This window comes from Phaethon lepturus, unplaced genomic scaffold (genome assembly GCF_000687285.1).
Source record: "Phaethon lepturus isolate BGI_N335 unplaced genomic scaffold, ASM68728v1 scaffold51808, whole genome shotgun sequence".
Taxonomy (NCBI): domain Eukaryota; kingdom Metazoa; phylum Chordata; class Aves; order Phaethontiformes; family Phaethontidae; genus Phaethon; species Phaethon lepturus.
Window position 1 is genome coordinate 1 of NW_010559344.1, and position 15,872 is coordinate 15,872.

The window sequence follows — 15,872 nt, forward strand, 5'->3', positions numbered from 1 at the left end:
GTACCGGGTCAGGCTTGTGACGGTGTTTTTAAAGTTTAAATGTGCGCTGTGCTCGGGGCTGTGCTGCGGGCTTCCCCCCTTTGGAGTGGGGCTTGCCAGGCTGGGGGAGGAGGACCGGCATCGCTCGGTGTCTGTCCGCTGAAAGTGCTTCTTACGTCCTGGGTCACAGCTGCCCCAAGCGTTTTCTGACTTCATCGATGCCATTCATTTGGGCTTGTTGTTGGCATAAAGGTTTGTATGCTGGTATGACTGTGGCTTTTTTTCTGTGGATGCAGTTTTCTGTGATATAATGCCTACTGTTAATGTAGTTTTTCCGGAATAGTTTATCTCTTTCTGTCTTTGGATATAAGCTGGATCTCAGCAACCAAGCGTCTCCTGGCACAGTGTGTACATATGTGCATGTAGAGGTTTATGTGTCAAATAGCTTAATTGTGTAGATGAATGCTCCAGTGTCTTGCACTTGAAAGCTTGCAACTTGACTGGTTAATTCTGTGTTTTGGTCATGTTAAACTACTTCACAAGGCTACCGAGCATACAGACTTGAACGCTCATTCAGGAGCATACTGCGACCAAAAGCATGGCACTTCTGGGACAAATGTGTGTGGAGCTGTAGACGGTTGGGCACTTGTTCGTTGTTTCACATGTGAACTCAAAATGTTCTGTCAGACTGTCTGCATGGATAGGCTGTTAGGTGAGCTGCTTGCTCTTTCATATAGTTCTGGTTGCTACAACAGTTTCATTAGGTAATGCTTTGGATAATTAAATGCGACTGAGGGTGTGGCCACGCGAACACTGTAAACTGTTGAGGGCTTCAGTTTCTGTGAGTGACGCTACCTTCAAGAAAGGTGTGCTGCATCCACTAAACAGAGCAACTTAATTTATGTAGTAATGACACATTTATACAAGGGGCCAAGGTACTGCAGAAATTACATTGCTGATTGATGTAGATCTTCTGGTAGACTCCCTAGGCTAGGTGTGGGGAGTTTTTCAACTGAAAACCACATGATTTTAAAACTATAAAATACTTTGTTTGCATGAATTTATTCTGCTGAGCTGGTGCGTAGCAGTGCCACTGTACCGCTGGGAAGACTTTACAGATATAATAGTCCCAAAGTAGACGTTATCTTTTGTGTCTTGAAAGAACTTCATTGGCTATTTGTGCCACAAGAGTAAAAGCATCCCTTAAATGTATGCGTCTAATCTTGGAATTGCCACTTCTTCTACTCTAAAGGTTTTGTTGACTCAGGTATAATGATTTTTCTGCATCTCCTTGCACCCCTCTACCAGATATACTCTTTGTTTCTGCTAGAAAGTTGTGTTGTATCAAATACAGGTGTGCAGAAAGCCATTGATGTGATTAGTCTCATTGACTTTAGTATGCCCAGTTGACACAGTAGTCCTATTAACATCTTTACAGTTTGAAATGTGTTTGAAATCAGGAGCGTTAGTGCACATAATGCTAGATCCATTTTATATTGCTGTATCCACGGCAGTAAGGTGAAGCTGCACAACGTAAGGTGAGTGAGCATGATGTTTTGCTCCTGCTTCTCTTTCCCAACTTTCACCAGTTCTGGCATTGACTGTGCAGCAACCTGATTCAGTTTGATAAACTCATAGAAGACCAACCCAACAAAAAAAAAAGAAAAAGAGAAGAATTGTCTGCTGGGTTAGTGAGTTGAACTGGCTTGTGATGCAGTCAGATGAGCACTGCATCTAGCACAGAGGAGTGGCAAGATTTCTGGGGAAGGTAGGGAGGAATATATGCATTCCTCTGTCACTGTTGAGTTGCTAAATCTGCTCAGCTTTACCTTTGAAATTTACATCAGGAATGTGACTTTTTTTTATCAGTACAACAGTGCTGTTTGAGCTGTGCTACTGATGTACTTAAACTAATATAATTCATGCTATTTAAACGAATATGAGAACAGGTTTAGTGGTACAATAATGATAACAGAAGGGTTTTGGTAGTTGAGTGCAGAGAGAAGACTTTCTCAATACAGTTAATATATTAAGCATGTGGCAGGATCAGAATGTCTGAGTGTAAAATTTATCTGTAGATGTAAGTGCTTGGAAGATGTATGTGTGTCGTTGTGCTAATGATATAATAGACTTTAATGGACTACTCGATTGAGATTAAAATTACTTGTATGCATAAGTCTGAAACCTTTGTCAATATACTGGAGAAAGAATGGAGCAAATAAATGAACTAATCAATTATACGAGGTCAGTTGAAACTTACTGCATGCTAACAGAAATTCTGGCTGTGTTTTAGCTTCATAAGAACAGTCCTCACTGAGGGCAGAATATCTCACTAAGTCTGATCCATGGCAAAAAGGTGCAAAAGTTTAAAAAAGTTACATTTTTCTCTGATATTTTCCAGTCACATTAACATTATGTGTTATGTTTGCTATTAGCAAACATATTGGGTGGAATTGTCATACTGAAACAGAAATGTCTGGATTTAGGCACTTAATGCATTTAATGGGATGGAATTATTTAAATAAGAGAATTTTTTTTAATTGCTGTTTTTAGCTAGTTCAAGAAAAAGTGTTCCCAGCAGAGCCTTGCTACCAGTCTTGCCAGTAATGCCAGATCAGAGACAGCACTGGTGGTCACTGTTCTGCTTGTCATGAGTTTTGGGGTTTTTTTGGTTTTTTATGTCTCATGTTGTTATTGAGGCATTTTTCAGACACTACTTCTGAATGCAATTTCAGAGCAAAGGCATCAAACTTCAGAAAGTGACATTTGGAACATTTTCCCTTAAGTTTTCATGCACTTTATTCTGCTTTGAAAGAAAATAGTGATCAGTCTGCAGTTGACACAGCTGTAGATGAAGTTGCTGCTCTGCTTATATTTCCTTGGTGGTGTTGAGCAGTTGAGAGCTGTTGTCTTAGACTTTCAAAATTGGCAGGTCTGGTTCTTGTACTTGGCTGAGAAGATTGCTCGTCAGTTCTAAGAAGACTCCCTCACAGTAGAGCATTCCTTGTGAGATGAGATGGGACTTGCTGAAGAATTTGAGCATATTCTGCTGAATGGATTTGTTATGTGCTGTGAGAATTGAAATCTTCTAAGGTGCAGTTTCTAGTAACTGGAGATGGAACGAGTGAACTTTTGTTTTGAAGGCCAAGGAAACAAATGCAGGAACATTTTGTTTCTTTGTGAAACTAGGGTGTATCGCTTATTTTCTTTTTCTGTCATAAATGCAAAGCTCTTTGAGTCAAACAAAATACAGAACTTCTGAATGGATAGGCAAACCCTCATGTGCATCTCCTTAATAAATGGATGCATTCTCTCTGCCTTTGTACTCTGATTTCTTCACGAACAATGAATCAAGTTACGCTAGCTGTCACAACATTCTTTTCAGTGGATTTCCTCAGAGTACCTCCTAGCATGTGATGCAGCAGAGTGAGACATTCAATGCTTTTTAGTTTCAGTAAAACCTCTGATCCATGTTTTTGTGCCAGGTCTCTTTTTCATCACCCGTGATGAAGCAGGGACATGTTTGCTAGTTGCCATGTCTTCTCATGGCAGAAGGGCATTGTAAATGTCCATCTTCGACATATAGTTGGAGAGAATCAGATTTGGTAATGTTCCATTTATAGAAAAATCTTCACTATAGTTGGATGAAAATTTAGTAGCTGACTGATGCCAGTGATTTAATCTTAGAGATCATGAAACATTCTTATTTTTCTACTATATTTTCTGATATGCGATAGATGTATGACTGTTGATGACAGTTGTCTTCCTGGTTAACAGTCAGAGGTAGTGACACGTGCGTTGAAATTCTTTACTGCTTTTCTGTCTGCAAGTGTGTGGTGTGTCTTGATTGCTCATTTTTTTTGTACTACCTTCATATCCCTAAAAGCTTTTTTATGTTTTTCTGGTTTATGACAGATCAAATTTTATTGGTATATTTCTTTTACTTTTTAAGCTTTTTTTTGTTTTAATTATTATTTTCTGAAATCATAAGGGTTGGAATGTGAGTTCTTCTGGTATACTTACTGCTTGCATTACAAGACAAAACACTGAGTATTATCTAAAATGCAACTCATTCAGAGCAGCTAAAATTCACAAGCTCCTTGGGCATTGTTAGTGTTTATTACTTCCAGCTTTTTCTTGCATCAGCTTTACATAATTGTGTCCATCGTCATTGTATGTAATGATGATGGATGCAGATTGCACTGCACCCCGAGAGCAAGGTTGCAAACAGCCTCGCTCTTGGGCTGCAGTGCAATTTGGACCAGTAAAATATTTCTAAATTGAATAGTATTAGCAGCCAGTCAGATTAAATACTAGCAAAACTACCTATAAAGGCACTCTGAATAGTTTGGAACCATTGACTGTTTAGCTCAGCACCGCTTAAAAATCACGAGAAGAAAAATTCACTGGAGGAACAAAGCGGAGATTACAGACTCAAGATAATATGGTGAGGTGTTACAATGAAGTTTGTGTCCGTGAAGCATTGTGCAGTTGGAGTTGTACTTGAATTTTGAATATTAACTCCCTTTCAGAACCTTTGCCCTTGAAATACATTTAATTTGAAGGATGCTTATATAAATGAGCTTTGAAAGCAGGGGTGGGGAGGACCAGTCTAATTCTGCAGAGTCGGCTATAGATTCTGGAGATGGGGCTCTTTTTTGACATATACGTCATGCATTTGTTTGTTGTGCTGGAACTTGTCCTTAGTCCTGAGGAAGGTCAGTAAATCACCTGCATCTAATAGCTTTGAGAGACAAAGTTTTCTCAAAATATGTTGAGGAGGAAAAAAAAAAGTGTGTTACTCTTGTAACAAAAAACATTTTAAAAGCCCATAAACATAACAAAAAAATAAGTCTTAGATCAATGTGCTATGGATATTTTTAGCTTTCATTTAAATGGGATAATGCAATATGGTAAATGCTCAGATTCCAGAAAAAGGAGTAGGTAAAGGTATTTGTATTCTGGACTCAAGCATATCATCATAAATTGTATTCTCTGGTATTTGAGGAGACATGGAAAGTGTTTCTAGCATCTTTAAATAGAAATACCATCACTTTCAGTGGGCTGGCTCAGAAAAAATAGGTCTGATTTTTCAGACCCCCACAGACAGGGGCTCCAGAGGGTCTTTGGCATTCAGAAATAAACTTTCAATGATTTGTACATGGAAACTTAAAATATTTTTATAAACAGGAAAAAACATCCCTAAAACTTTTTATTTGTCTCTGTGCCCATTTCCCCTGTGGTCCAGTTGTCTGCGCTGTGCGAGGCGTGGGTGCAGTGGGACACACTGGAGCAGGGTGTATAGACTCCCGTGGTGCCCTTGAGCTCCAGTGATACCTCCACAGGTAAGAAAAAGGCGATGGGAATGGTTCTCCTTTTCCCCAGTCCCACTCGCTCTCCTCGAGGTAAAGACAGTAGCAGCTTCAAGCATTTGCTCTTGGGGAATGACTGTAGGTTATGGTAGGTGACAGCAGCTAGTACAGGACTGGGGTGGATCTGGCTGTTCCTCAATTCTTCCATTCTTTCTCCTTCTGTTTGCACAGAAGTTGTGGCTTATGGTACAACATAACTAAAACTAATAAAGTGAAAAGCATTAAAAAAATCTACTTTCAGACTTTACCGGTCTGCTTTGCTTTACCACATAATCCCATTGACTTTTTGCCTGAATAAGGCAAGGGAGACCAAGGCATAAAGAAAAGATGGCTTTTTTTATTGGCACTGCTGCTTTATTGTAGCTTAAACTGTGAATTGCTGGCCTCAGGCACTGTATACCCAGTGTGTAGCAAAACCTGCCACTTTGGGGATTAAACATTTAAGAATATCCCATAGAAGTCAATATTAATGATTTGTTTCTTTCCTTACTCTTAGCAAAGCTTCATCCTTTCTTTTGTGGTATCGCTTTCATTTGCTATCCCTTGTGTTTTTATAAGGAACAGTCTTGAGGAATACTGTTCCGTATGCATACTGGTGTTTTTTTGCATAACCACTAAATGTTAGTGAAAACAACAGTGGGCAATCTCTTGCTGACATTCGCTGCCTTCTGAATCTGTATGATTCAGTTTCCCCTCCTGTTTCCTTGTTTTGGTGCCATGACTTCTGAGTTTCCTCTTTCCTTTTCTTATCAAGGTTGTGCTACTAAGAAAAAAAATCATACTGGGCGTGCTTGAAAAACTTTACAATTGGACCAATATACCAGTTGCTTTTCTTCATTTTTGCTGCTCTTGGTGCTGATTCTTCAACAGTTCATTCAGTTGCTTTCTCCTTCCTGTCTTTCTCTGTTCTCTTCCTTTTTATATCATGCTTCTCTCACCACTTTTTGTCTTTGCAACCCAGTTTTTCATCTCTTGACATTTTTGTGTACCTTTGCTAAGCCTATTATGCTTTCATATCTCCTATTCCTTTTGAAATGCTGTCGTCTTACTATGTTGACTTGTGACTTTATCTGTTGTACTTTCAGTGCCATCCTTGGTGTGTTTGGTAGTAAATGTAGCGCTGGTTTCTCATTTTACTTTTTTTATTTGGCAGTGTTTTTCTCTTTGTTTCCATTTCCTCCTTCCCGGTGTCTTTTCATGCGCTTTCTGATCTGTCAGTCCTTTTCAGTGTCTTCCCACAGGAACAGCGTTTGTGGAAGCGTGTAGGGGGTATGTGTGTCCCAGTTTCTTCCAGGAATTTGGAGTATATATTCTTGGTAGTTTACACTTAGGCCCACATCTACAGGAGTTCTGTACAGCAGATCACTGTGAGTAGCCTTAAAACCATGTATGATAAAAATCCTTGTCACAAAACATAAAGGCAATGATCTGTTCCAGTAAGTAGTACGCAGTGTTAATTTTGTGGTATGTTCAGTCACCTTTTATCAGAAGAATGACCTTTATATTTGAATGCCCTTTTAGGTGGCACACTATGTAGGGAAGTGAAAACAAAAGAGATTTTCAGAAATTAAGAAAATAATAAAAATTATATCTGGGAGTGCAGGAGAGAAGAGACAGGAAAATGTGCCTTTATGACTCTTTTAGAGGTCCAGAACTTCCTATGTGAATTCTGTGGTCACATAATATTTTCTTTCCGTAACAGAAATGTCCTCAGTCTGTTGTGAAGCCAGCTCAGTAGCCATGTGCCACGAGATAGGAGGTCCTTGGTGAGGGTGTAGCGGCAGTACTGACTAATCAGAGCTCCTGTTTGCTCTGAGAGCTCCTCTTAGATCTCTTAAATTTTCTTTCTTTCTTACATGTTAGTTCTTTAAAGTCAGTTACAGATTTACCTGTGACAGCCCATCTTTTGCAATAAAAGTAATGAGAAATAACTCTTTGTGTAAATTACCTGCCTTTTCTTTTAAAAATTATCTTTCCTGATTGAGTAGCTTCCTTTTTTTTCTTTTTATAAAAAAAAAATCCTTTGGTGGTAGTGGCTGCCTGGTTTGTTACTCGGAGTTCAAACTTTTTTAGATTCACTGTGAGTCTTGCCTTTGAAGCTGACAGGAAAACAATGGCAGCTCCTGTCTTGTCATTTTTTTTTTTTCCTGACTGTAGTGTCCTGCTGTGCCGTTCTGTTCTGCCTTGTCCTTTAACAGAGATAGGCAACACATTCATCTGTCATTGGCGGAATTGGGTATTTTTGCCGAACCTTTATAGGTTCAAGCCATGTGGTGCTGCCTACTGCTTCATCCATCTGCAGTGTTTTAGTGTGGTCATCTTCAGACGTGCTGGAATACTTATGGCTGTGATCTAAATTGCATGATCTCTGGGCTTCCTTTTATCAAGTTCGCTCTTCTTTGTAACAAATAAGAACAAAAGCAAAACTCTCTTTATCCACTGCATTAGGTGGTTTCTGAAAAACTGCAAGCTGTAAACACATTTGTGATTTGGTGCTGATTTTCTGATCTTGTTCATGATGCAAGTTTGAAATCATCATGTGAGGTGAACATTCATCATAGTGATCAAGGTTATGTTCTCTTTAGCGTAAGATACATTTGTTCTTACTTTATTGCACTCTGATTCTTACGTTACTTTTTTTTTTTAGATAAATTGACATGATGTGGAGCAACAAGTCAAATGAGGTGCCTTTACAAACTCCGAGGCATAACCAAAGCAAGGATTCTACCAGAGGTATGGATTTTCTATATTTTATTGCTTTGTTTTGGAAGGTGTCTTATCATGAGTTGTTTGAAACTTTGTGGAGGTTTTTATAACAAGCATTCTCCTGCCTCAATTTGGAATCTAAGACCATGTGTTATATGGCTTCCTTTTTGCAGAGATAGCCATTTCATACTCTGATCTGTAGACTATTTGCTGATCTGCGTTAGGAATTGCCAGCCTACGATACGGTTGCCAAGATGGCACAGTGAAATTTTTTTTTTTGAGTGCTGTAGAGGAGGAGCAGTGCAGGAACAGAAGCTGGGAACTGCAAGCTCTTGAAAGAAGTGCCTGAGAGGCAGTTGCTCCTGACTCTTACTCAGTTCCAAAGTCATGAAGAGCTAAAGACACTTGAATAGCAGCAGTACCTCGCCACTAAGGTGACTTGCAGCACTTTTGTCTCCCTGAGCTGGAGAAATTCTGTTAGCTTTTTACTGTCGTGATTACTCTGTAATTTAGGAAAGCAGAGGAGAAAAAAAAAAAAAAATTGAGAATTGCAGTACAGCCTTGAGAGGAAGAAAGCTCTAGTCCATAGAGCAGCTCAGTCGCATGTTGAGTCTGTAGTTCAAGATCGGTCTTACGATCTCCACTATGACAAAACTGAACTTCATAAGTTATTCTAAAAGTAGAGACAGTTTATTATTTTTCGTAAGAGGACATTATTGCTGATTGTTTCCTGCAATATGTTCAGCTTCTTTTAAAATTACTTACCTTGTGAAACTGAGGTGTACTGTAGACATGAAGCATCATCTCTCAAGTCAAAACGAAGTTGTTTCTGTGTTACTTCCATAACGCTCTTGCTTTGTGTTGTTGCAACTTACCTGAAATGAAATTGGCAGCTTTTTTACTGTAAGGAAAGGATCTTTTAAAATTATTTTTCTTTTTTTAACACTTTAATACTACTGCTCTCCATGGTCTGATGCACATTAATGTTTTGAATGTTGTGTTGTATAAACTATTAGATTAGAAGAAAACCATTAAAAACCAAAAGAAGAGGGGGACTGAGGAAGTAAATATTTTTAGAGGAAAATACTACTGAGTCCTACTGAACTGGACTGTGCATAGAGCCTGTGCTATCTGTTTAGATCAAAATGCTGAAGTTGATTAGTGCCTCCTGCTTATTCTTCGCAAACATTGCTTCTATTTTGTTTGTAGGGTGTACAGTCCAAAAAGATTACTATTCAAAGTTTACATGTTCAAAGTTTGGAGTCTTTCGGTGACTATGTATTCATGCTTAGTTTACTGAAGAAGAAGATGGAAGAAAAAAAAATAGTAGTTAAACTATAGTGTAATGGAGAAATGCAAGATATTTGTGTTGGGGTAAATAACCAGCTTTATTTTATCTCAAAACATCTTCTGTAGTGTGTGGTAGATTTGATTTCAAGTGTAATAATGCATTCAGCCTAACTTAGTGAACTCATTAAATTTTGCATTACATAGCTTATTGCTCTGCTAAGATGAGTCTTGACTGATAATAGCCTCTCATAGAGGAGATTTACAGGCTGGAATTGAGTCATTACAAGAACTTGATTAGTGAGTCCACGAAAATTGTTTGGAAGCAACAATTTATTTCATTGTTTTCCATGTACTAATGAGAAACTTATTTCTTTGTTTCTGCCCTGTAAGATCTAACTGCAGCATGGGCTACTTTTTCTCAGACTAAGGCTGCTGTAAGTACTGATTTTTTTTTTCTGTTTCTGTTTTGTTTTTTTTTTCCCCTTACCCCTTTTCAAAGGAGTTAATGGCTACAAAAGCTTTAAGCAAAGTATTATTTTGATCAGTGATTGTCTGTTAAGCAAGTTGAAAATAGGGTCAGCAGTTGGAGTACATGCATACTGAACATTGCTGTATCTCAGAAAAAGTTTATGAGACACAGTAAAAGAAATTTTTGCCACAGCAATCTTAGTCTTTAGTATAGTAATATCTGCAAATTCTTGAGTGTAGCTATTACCTTTCTATTTAAGAAAGTGGCAACTTCTCATTTTTCTGAAAACTTAAAAAAATAGCTCTCCCCTGCTTACCCAAACCAGTCAGAAACTGGCACAACACCAGTGTGTTTCATAATTTTCCATCTTTGAGCATGGCAATTGCTGTCTTTCTGTGGGAACTTAGGTGCTTAAGTTACCACACTAGTTTCTAAAACCTGGCTTCAGTGAAGCCAAACAGATGGGATTTTTGGGGAATTCAGCTCTTGCCCATAGCCTCTCTTTTTTTGAATAGCTGAGCATTACTGTGGGGTTTTACATGTGGAATCTTGTATCATGCTTAGTTTTGAAAAGAGTATTATAGAATTTATTCCAAGTGGAATTAATATTTCATTCAGGCCAAGCATTAAGACTCTGAATGGCATGTTATTATTAATTTCTTCACAACAGGCTACTTAGAGAAACAAAACTATGCAACAAAACCTAATTTAGATAGTCTTTTTGAACAAATCTTAACAATCTTATGTAGTTTCTGGCCATAAGGCTATACAGTTTTGCAACATGAGCCTTGTGAGGTTGCTTTTGCCTGTAGTTTTTTTTCTTTGTGAAAATGAGGAAAAAATTGTCAGGTTAGGGGAAAAAACCTGTAGCTTAAAAATTGAAAACAACGTTCTGATGTGCATTATCTTAAAATTCTAGCTACGTCACATAGAGAACAAGTTGGAAATAGGTCCCACCAGCACGGCCGTATTCGATTCTGTCATGGATGCCAAGAAGCCCTCTGCTAGCGCTAGCAGGAAAATAAGCAGAAAGGGTATGTATTATTGAGGACATCATGTGTAAGGCAGGGTAAAGCCACTGCATTCTGGGAAAATTTGATTTCTCCTCCCTGCCCCCAAGTTGTCTTCTGCTAATGATCTTTATTCATGAAACACTAATTGTCCGGGAGAAACTACAGTTTTCTTCCCTTAGCTTAGGAAAGAAAGTGTGCTATCGTAGTCACCTGGCTAGAGGGAGTGACAGGACTTTCCCCACGCTGTGGGTGAGCAGTGCTTATCCCATTCTGATACCCTGTTTTGGAGGGGGGGGGGGGGGGGGGGGGGCACAGTGATCCCCTGTTTTGGAGGGGGGGGGGGGTGTGTGGATCACAGTCGTTTATGCCTATGTTTACACTGGACTAGCTGTTTATATTTCTTTAATGTTTGTCAACTCTTACACCCTGATAGAATGCTAAATCTGATGCTTCCTTTATTTCATATAAGGAAAACAAATGCTTATAAGAAATAAGCCCTTGTTTTAAATGCTAACTATTTAGAGCATTCTGGTAGTGTGGCACTGGAGAAGAGCAGACAGATCGACCTCTAGTGGCAACACAGTCAACTTTCATAGATTTAATTACTTATAATTAATGTTTAAGCATTATTATCTCCCTTCAAATATGTTCGTTGTTTCAAGCCCTTATCACCTTGCTCCTAGTTGTTGAAATCAGCTTGTTGAAAAAGAGAGGGAGTACTTTAAATGCTATTTTGGAGTGCTGCTTGAACCCAAGAAAAACTATGTTCTTAATTGTTCAGCCCCAAGAGCTTTCTCTTTCTGGAGAGATAGGTGCATAGAGGATTCTTTGGTTTCTGCTTCAGCTTCCCGGTCTTCCAGCCAAAATAAATCAAGCAAGGAGAAGTCTTCACGCAGCCCTCTTCGAGCAACCACTCTTGAAAGCAACGTGAAAAAAAGCAGTCGTGTGGAGTTCCGTGAACCATTGGCTTCATACAGGTTGGTGCTGGGACAGTTGACTATTAAAGAAAAATAGGCTAAGATCAGAATTAAGCTAATAATGATGTTTTTGACAACAACTCAAAAATTGATTTGCTTCCTCCCCTCACCCACCCACATGAGCAGCATGTGGTGTTGGACAAAAGTGTCTTCCTTTTTAAAAAAATGTTATAAATTCATTTTTTGTACGGTGAATATGAGTTTAAAGTCAAATGTGTTGAAATGGGACCAGATCATCGGGTTGATGTGTCTGTGGCCTCAGTGGCCTGATAGGTTTGACATGTATTAAGTTTCAGTAATAAGGACCAAAACCAGTATTTCTTCATGCTTTTCCAACTTTGTTTCATTAGTTCTTCAGGACTTGTTCCCAAATGTATTACCGTAAGACAGTGTAGAGAAGAGGATCTAGTACTAAAGATGTGTTCAGTTTTTGTGTTTGTGAGAAACCCAAATAAGAACAGCTGTATCAATGAGAAAAAGTGGCACAGAATATTGCAGACCAGAGAACATGGTGGCTGTGCGAGGAATGAAGGAAAATATGGAATGCCTGTTTTTTCTAGCCTATGTTAAGTATTGTAGTGAATATAAGTAAAAGCAGAGTGGCCAGCAGGTCAAGGAAGGGGATTCTGCCCCTCTACTCTGCTCTGGTGAGACCCTACCTGCAGTGCTGCGTCCAGCTCTGGAGCCCTCAGCACAGGAGAGACATGGACCTGTTGGAGCGGGTCCAGAGGAGGCCCCAGCAATGCTCTGAGGGCTGGAACAGCTCTGCTGGGAGGACAGGCTGGGAGGGCTGGGGGGGGGTTCAGCCTGGAGAAGAGAAGGCTCCGGGGAGACCTTATTGCAGCCCTCCAGTACTTAAAGGGGGCTTAGAAAAAAGATGGGGACAGACTCTTTAGCAGGGCCTGTAGTGATAGGACAAGGGCTAATGGTTTCAAATGGAAAGATGTCAGATTTAGACTAGATCTAAAGAAGATATTTTTCACAATGAGGGTGGTGAAACCCTGGCCTAGGTTGCCCAGAGAGGTGGCAGATGCCCCATCCCTGGGAACATCCCAGGTCAGGTTGGACGGGGCTCTGAGCAACCTGATGGAGGTGAAGATGTCCCTGCTCACTGCAGGGGGTTGGAGTAGATGGCCTGTAAAGGTCCCTTCCAACCCAAACCATTCTATTATTCTATGTTCTATGCCTCAAAAGCTTTCAAAAAGTAAGAAAACGTGCAGCAGAAATAAACTAGTTATAACTTGCTGTAATATCAGAGCCTGGAAGACTTTTACCATACTTTCTTCTATTCCTTGTGTTTTATAAGCAGTGTGTGTTCTTAGCACAGGCCTTATCCCTGATGAATAGCAGGGTTGGGTTGGTAATAGTTTTTTATTGGATTCTGACACATACTTTGCATTTTTTTCTAAATCTTCTCCCAGTGAAGTCAAATAGCTGTTGACTGATTAGAGTAGAACTGGGACAGTGGTATTGTTTTTTTTTTTTAATTCCACTACATCTCTATTAATAATTTTTATCCTAACATCTAAGTTTTGTTCTTCTTTTCCACTTCTTGTGTCATCTGTTGAGATTCTTCTTCCTCATTGCATGAGGGATTGGTTTGCATCTGTTGTGTAATCTTGGGTCAGTTTTGTTAATTGAACAGCTCTGTTGTCTACGCTGTCTGGAATAACTTACTTTAAAAACAGCTAGTAAATTTAACAGAGTTCAGGGAAAAAGAAAATGAGAGCAGCTAGACTCATGCCATTATATTCAGTTGAACAGCATAGCTTTCTTACAGTAAGAAGACCGTGTGGCATTGGGGAGGATTAATTTGGGGATTAACATCAGAGCTGCTACATTAACACATTACTCCTTCTCTAAGAACACCCTGTAGCCTATGCTTAAAGTATGCATAGGAAACAAAAAACAGAATAATGGATAAAACAATGAATGCGTATGTGTATGTATATATATACTTTTTCTGTGAAGCAAAAAACAGAATAATGGATAGAACAATGAATGTGTATGTATATATATACTTTTTCTGTGAAATTCTGTGCAGTTAAACCACTCAACTTTTATATTGGCAATGATTGCTACACTGTATGACAGAAGTGTGCTACTAGAGAAAGAGAGGTAGACGGTTTCACAAGTACAGTGCTATGACCTGGCTTAACTGAATTCTGTAAACATGCTCGCTGAAGAAGCAAGCCAGCTAGCTTAGGTGCCAGATTTTCACATCTCCAACACCTCACTGGTAAAAAAAAACTAAATACTTTCTGTCCTAACAACATACGTACCATGAATCTCTTCAAATGTGGAGTCTGTTTTTTCTGTGAAGAAAATGCTGAGATCTTAGTTTGTTGAATTCCTGAGCTCTTGGTAGGCTTTACATTTGTTGCGATATAGCCAGTTCACTCTGAAGTTCTTGACCGGTGCTTGCTTTTTTAATGCTGAAATACAGGAAGAGGTTTTTGGTGCAATTTATTTGTTTTCTCAGCTAATGAATATGCTCTTCAGGAACGGTGCATGTGTGCGTTGCTTTGTTTTAGAGAACATATGTTAATGATGCTTCTCATTTAAGTTTTACACTTGTTTTTTATTTAAAGCTTTTTTTTTTAAAGTGAAGGGTGCCATTACTGCTTGCTGATTTTTCCACGTGCCCTAATTTTAGCTCCTCAACTTTATATATAGTCCTGTTCAGCTAGAGAGTGTAAAAAATTAAATTTTGAACATAAACCTCTTTCAGTTTCGTCAGACATGCACTAGTAAATGTATGGTGATCAAACGTTAAAAAAGCTTGCCTTTGAAGTGGAGACAAGGTATAGGAAGTCATTCTTTTAGTTAAGGGACGTAGTGATTGCTGGATTGGTTCTACAGTTGTGATGCTGATGGTGACTCTCTTTTTCCTTCTGTTACATCAGGGATGCATATAGTTCTCTGTCTTATCACAGTTCTAGCCAACTTGAGGCCAAGCAACTGCTCTCTGGTTTGGATCTCAGCGAAGCAGAAGGGAAGACTGAAATAACAGGCCGTATGGTACATGACCGAGAGGAACGGGATCTACACAGCAGAGATTTTGAAAGCCCATGTTCTTCTGCTGCAGATGAGACTGTTGTTAGGTATTTGAATGACCGACCAGCAATTGATGCCTTGCAGAATAATGAGGCATTTCTTAAGGTTGCAACACCTCCAAGATTGGAAGAGGAAAAAACTGGTGGCTCCAGAGGAGATGAGAGTAGCACTAAAACTCCTCAGAGTAACACATCCCAGGACAGTGAACTGAAAGTGTCCTCCCCTTCTGCCACGAGTACTTCTAGTGTGCATAGGCTGGAAATTTTGAAGCGGCGGCAGCATGATGCGAAGTTGGAGAAGCTGAAGGAGCGGATTCGAAAGCAGTGGGAGCATTCTGAAGAGCTAGGTGGCAGAGGGCAGCACTCGGGATATGCTGAGCAACCTGTCATGGTCACAAACGTGGAGAATGCGGTGACTCCCAAAGTCAGGAAAGTGGCAGCTGCACTTGCTGTTCCATCATACAGAGGTACGGAGGTGCAGAATCCCTCCCGGTTGGTTATACGCGGTGAAGGCGCAGAGTTCAATTCATTGAGCAACATGTCAAAGCATGGACATGACTCATAGCTGGGTTTGGGCAATACAGGAGTAGGTAGCGTGGTTTGATCAGATACGGACAAGAAAGAAAAGAAATTCCTGCTAATTTACATAATTGTGGATTCTTTTTAGATTCTTCCTGTCTCTTCTTACAAATTACCATTAAAAAGAAGCTCTCTGTATTAGTGTTTGGGATTGTTTTGATTTTTTTTTTATGGTCCCAGAGGTTAGTAGCACTGTATTGATTGAGAAAGTGTTTTTCACATTTTTAATAACCTTTCCTTCATCCAGCCTGCTGTTTTTCCACCATGAGCAGGTGGCAAACTAGTATGTTGCTTTCTTCTAATTTAGCATTAGAAATTCAAGTAGTTCCTTTCTTACTTGGCAGTTTCTCATCCCTTCCACCCTGAAAAAGCTTTATTTACATTTTACACAGTTATTTTATATTGTTTACTTTCAGGTTTCAATCCTGCTG

At 39.4% G+C, this 15,872-nt stretch overlaps 1 protein-coding gene across 1 annotated transcript in view; it reads left to right on the top strand.

Annotated features, from left to right (window-relative positions):
* Positions 1 to 8,008: 8,008 nt before the first annotated feature.
* Positions 8,009 to 15,872, top strand: part of LOC104625640 (centrosome-associated protein 350-like) — a gene marked incomplete at its 3' end in the record, with an annotated part of 31,177 nt that continues 23,313 nt past the window's right edge. Inside the window, 7 exon segments of the mRNA XM_010293320.1 lie at positions 8,009 to 8,084; positions 9,738 to 9,781; positions 10,736 to 10,850; positions 11,674 to 11,806; positions 12,414 to 12,416; positions 14,713 to 15,329; positions 15,858 to 15,871. Coding sequence (XP_010291622.1) covers positions 8,009 to 8,084; positions 9,738 to 9,781; positions 10,736 to 10,850; positions 11,674 to 11,806; positions 12,414 to 12,416; positions 14,713 to 15,329; positions 15,858 to 15,871 — 1,002 coding nt within the window.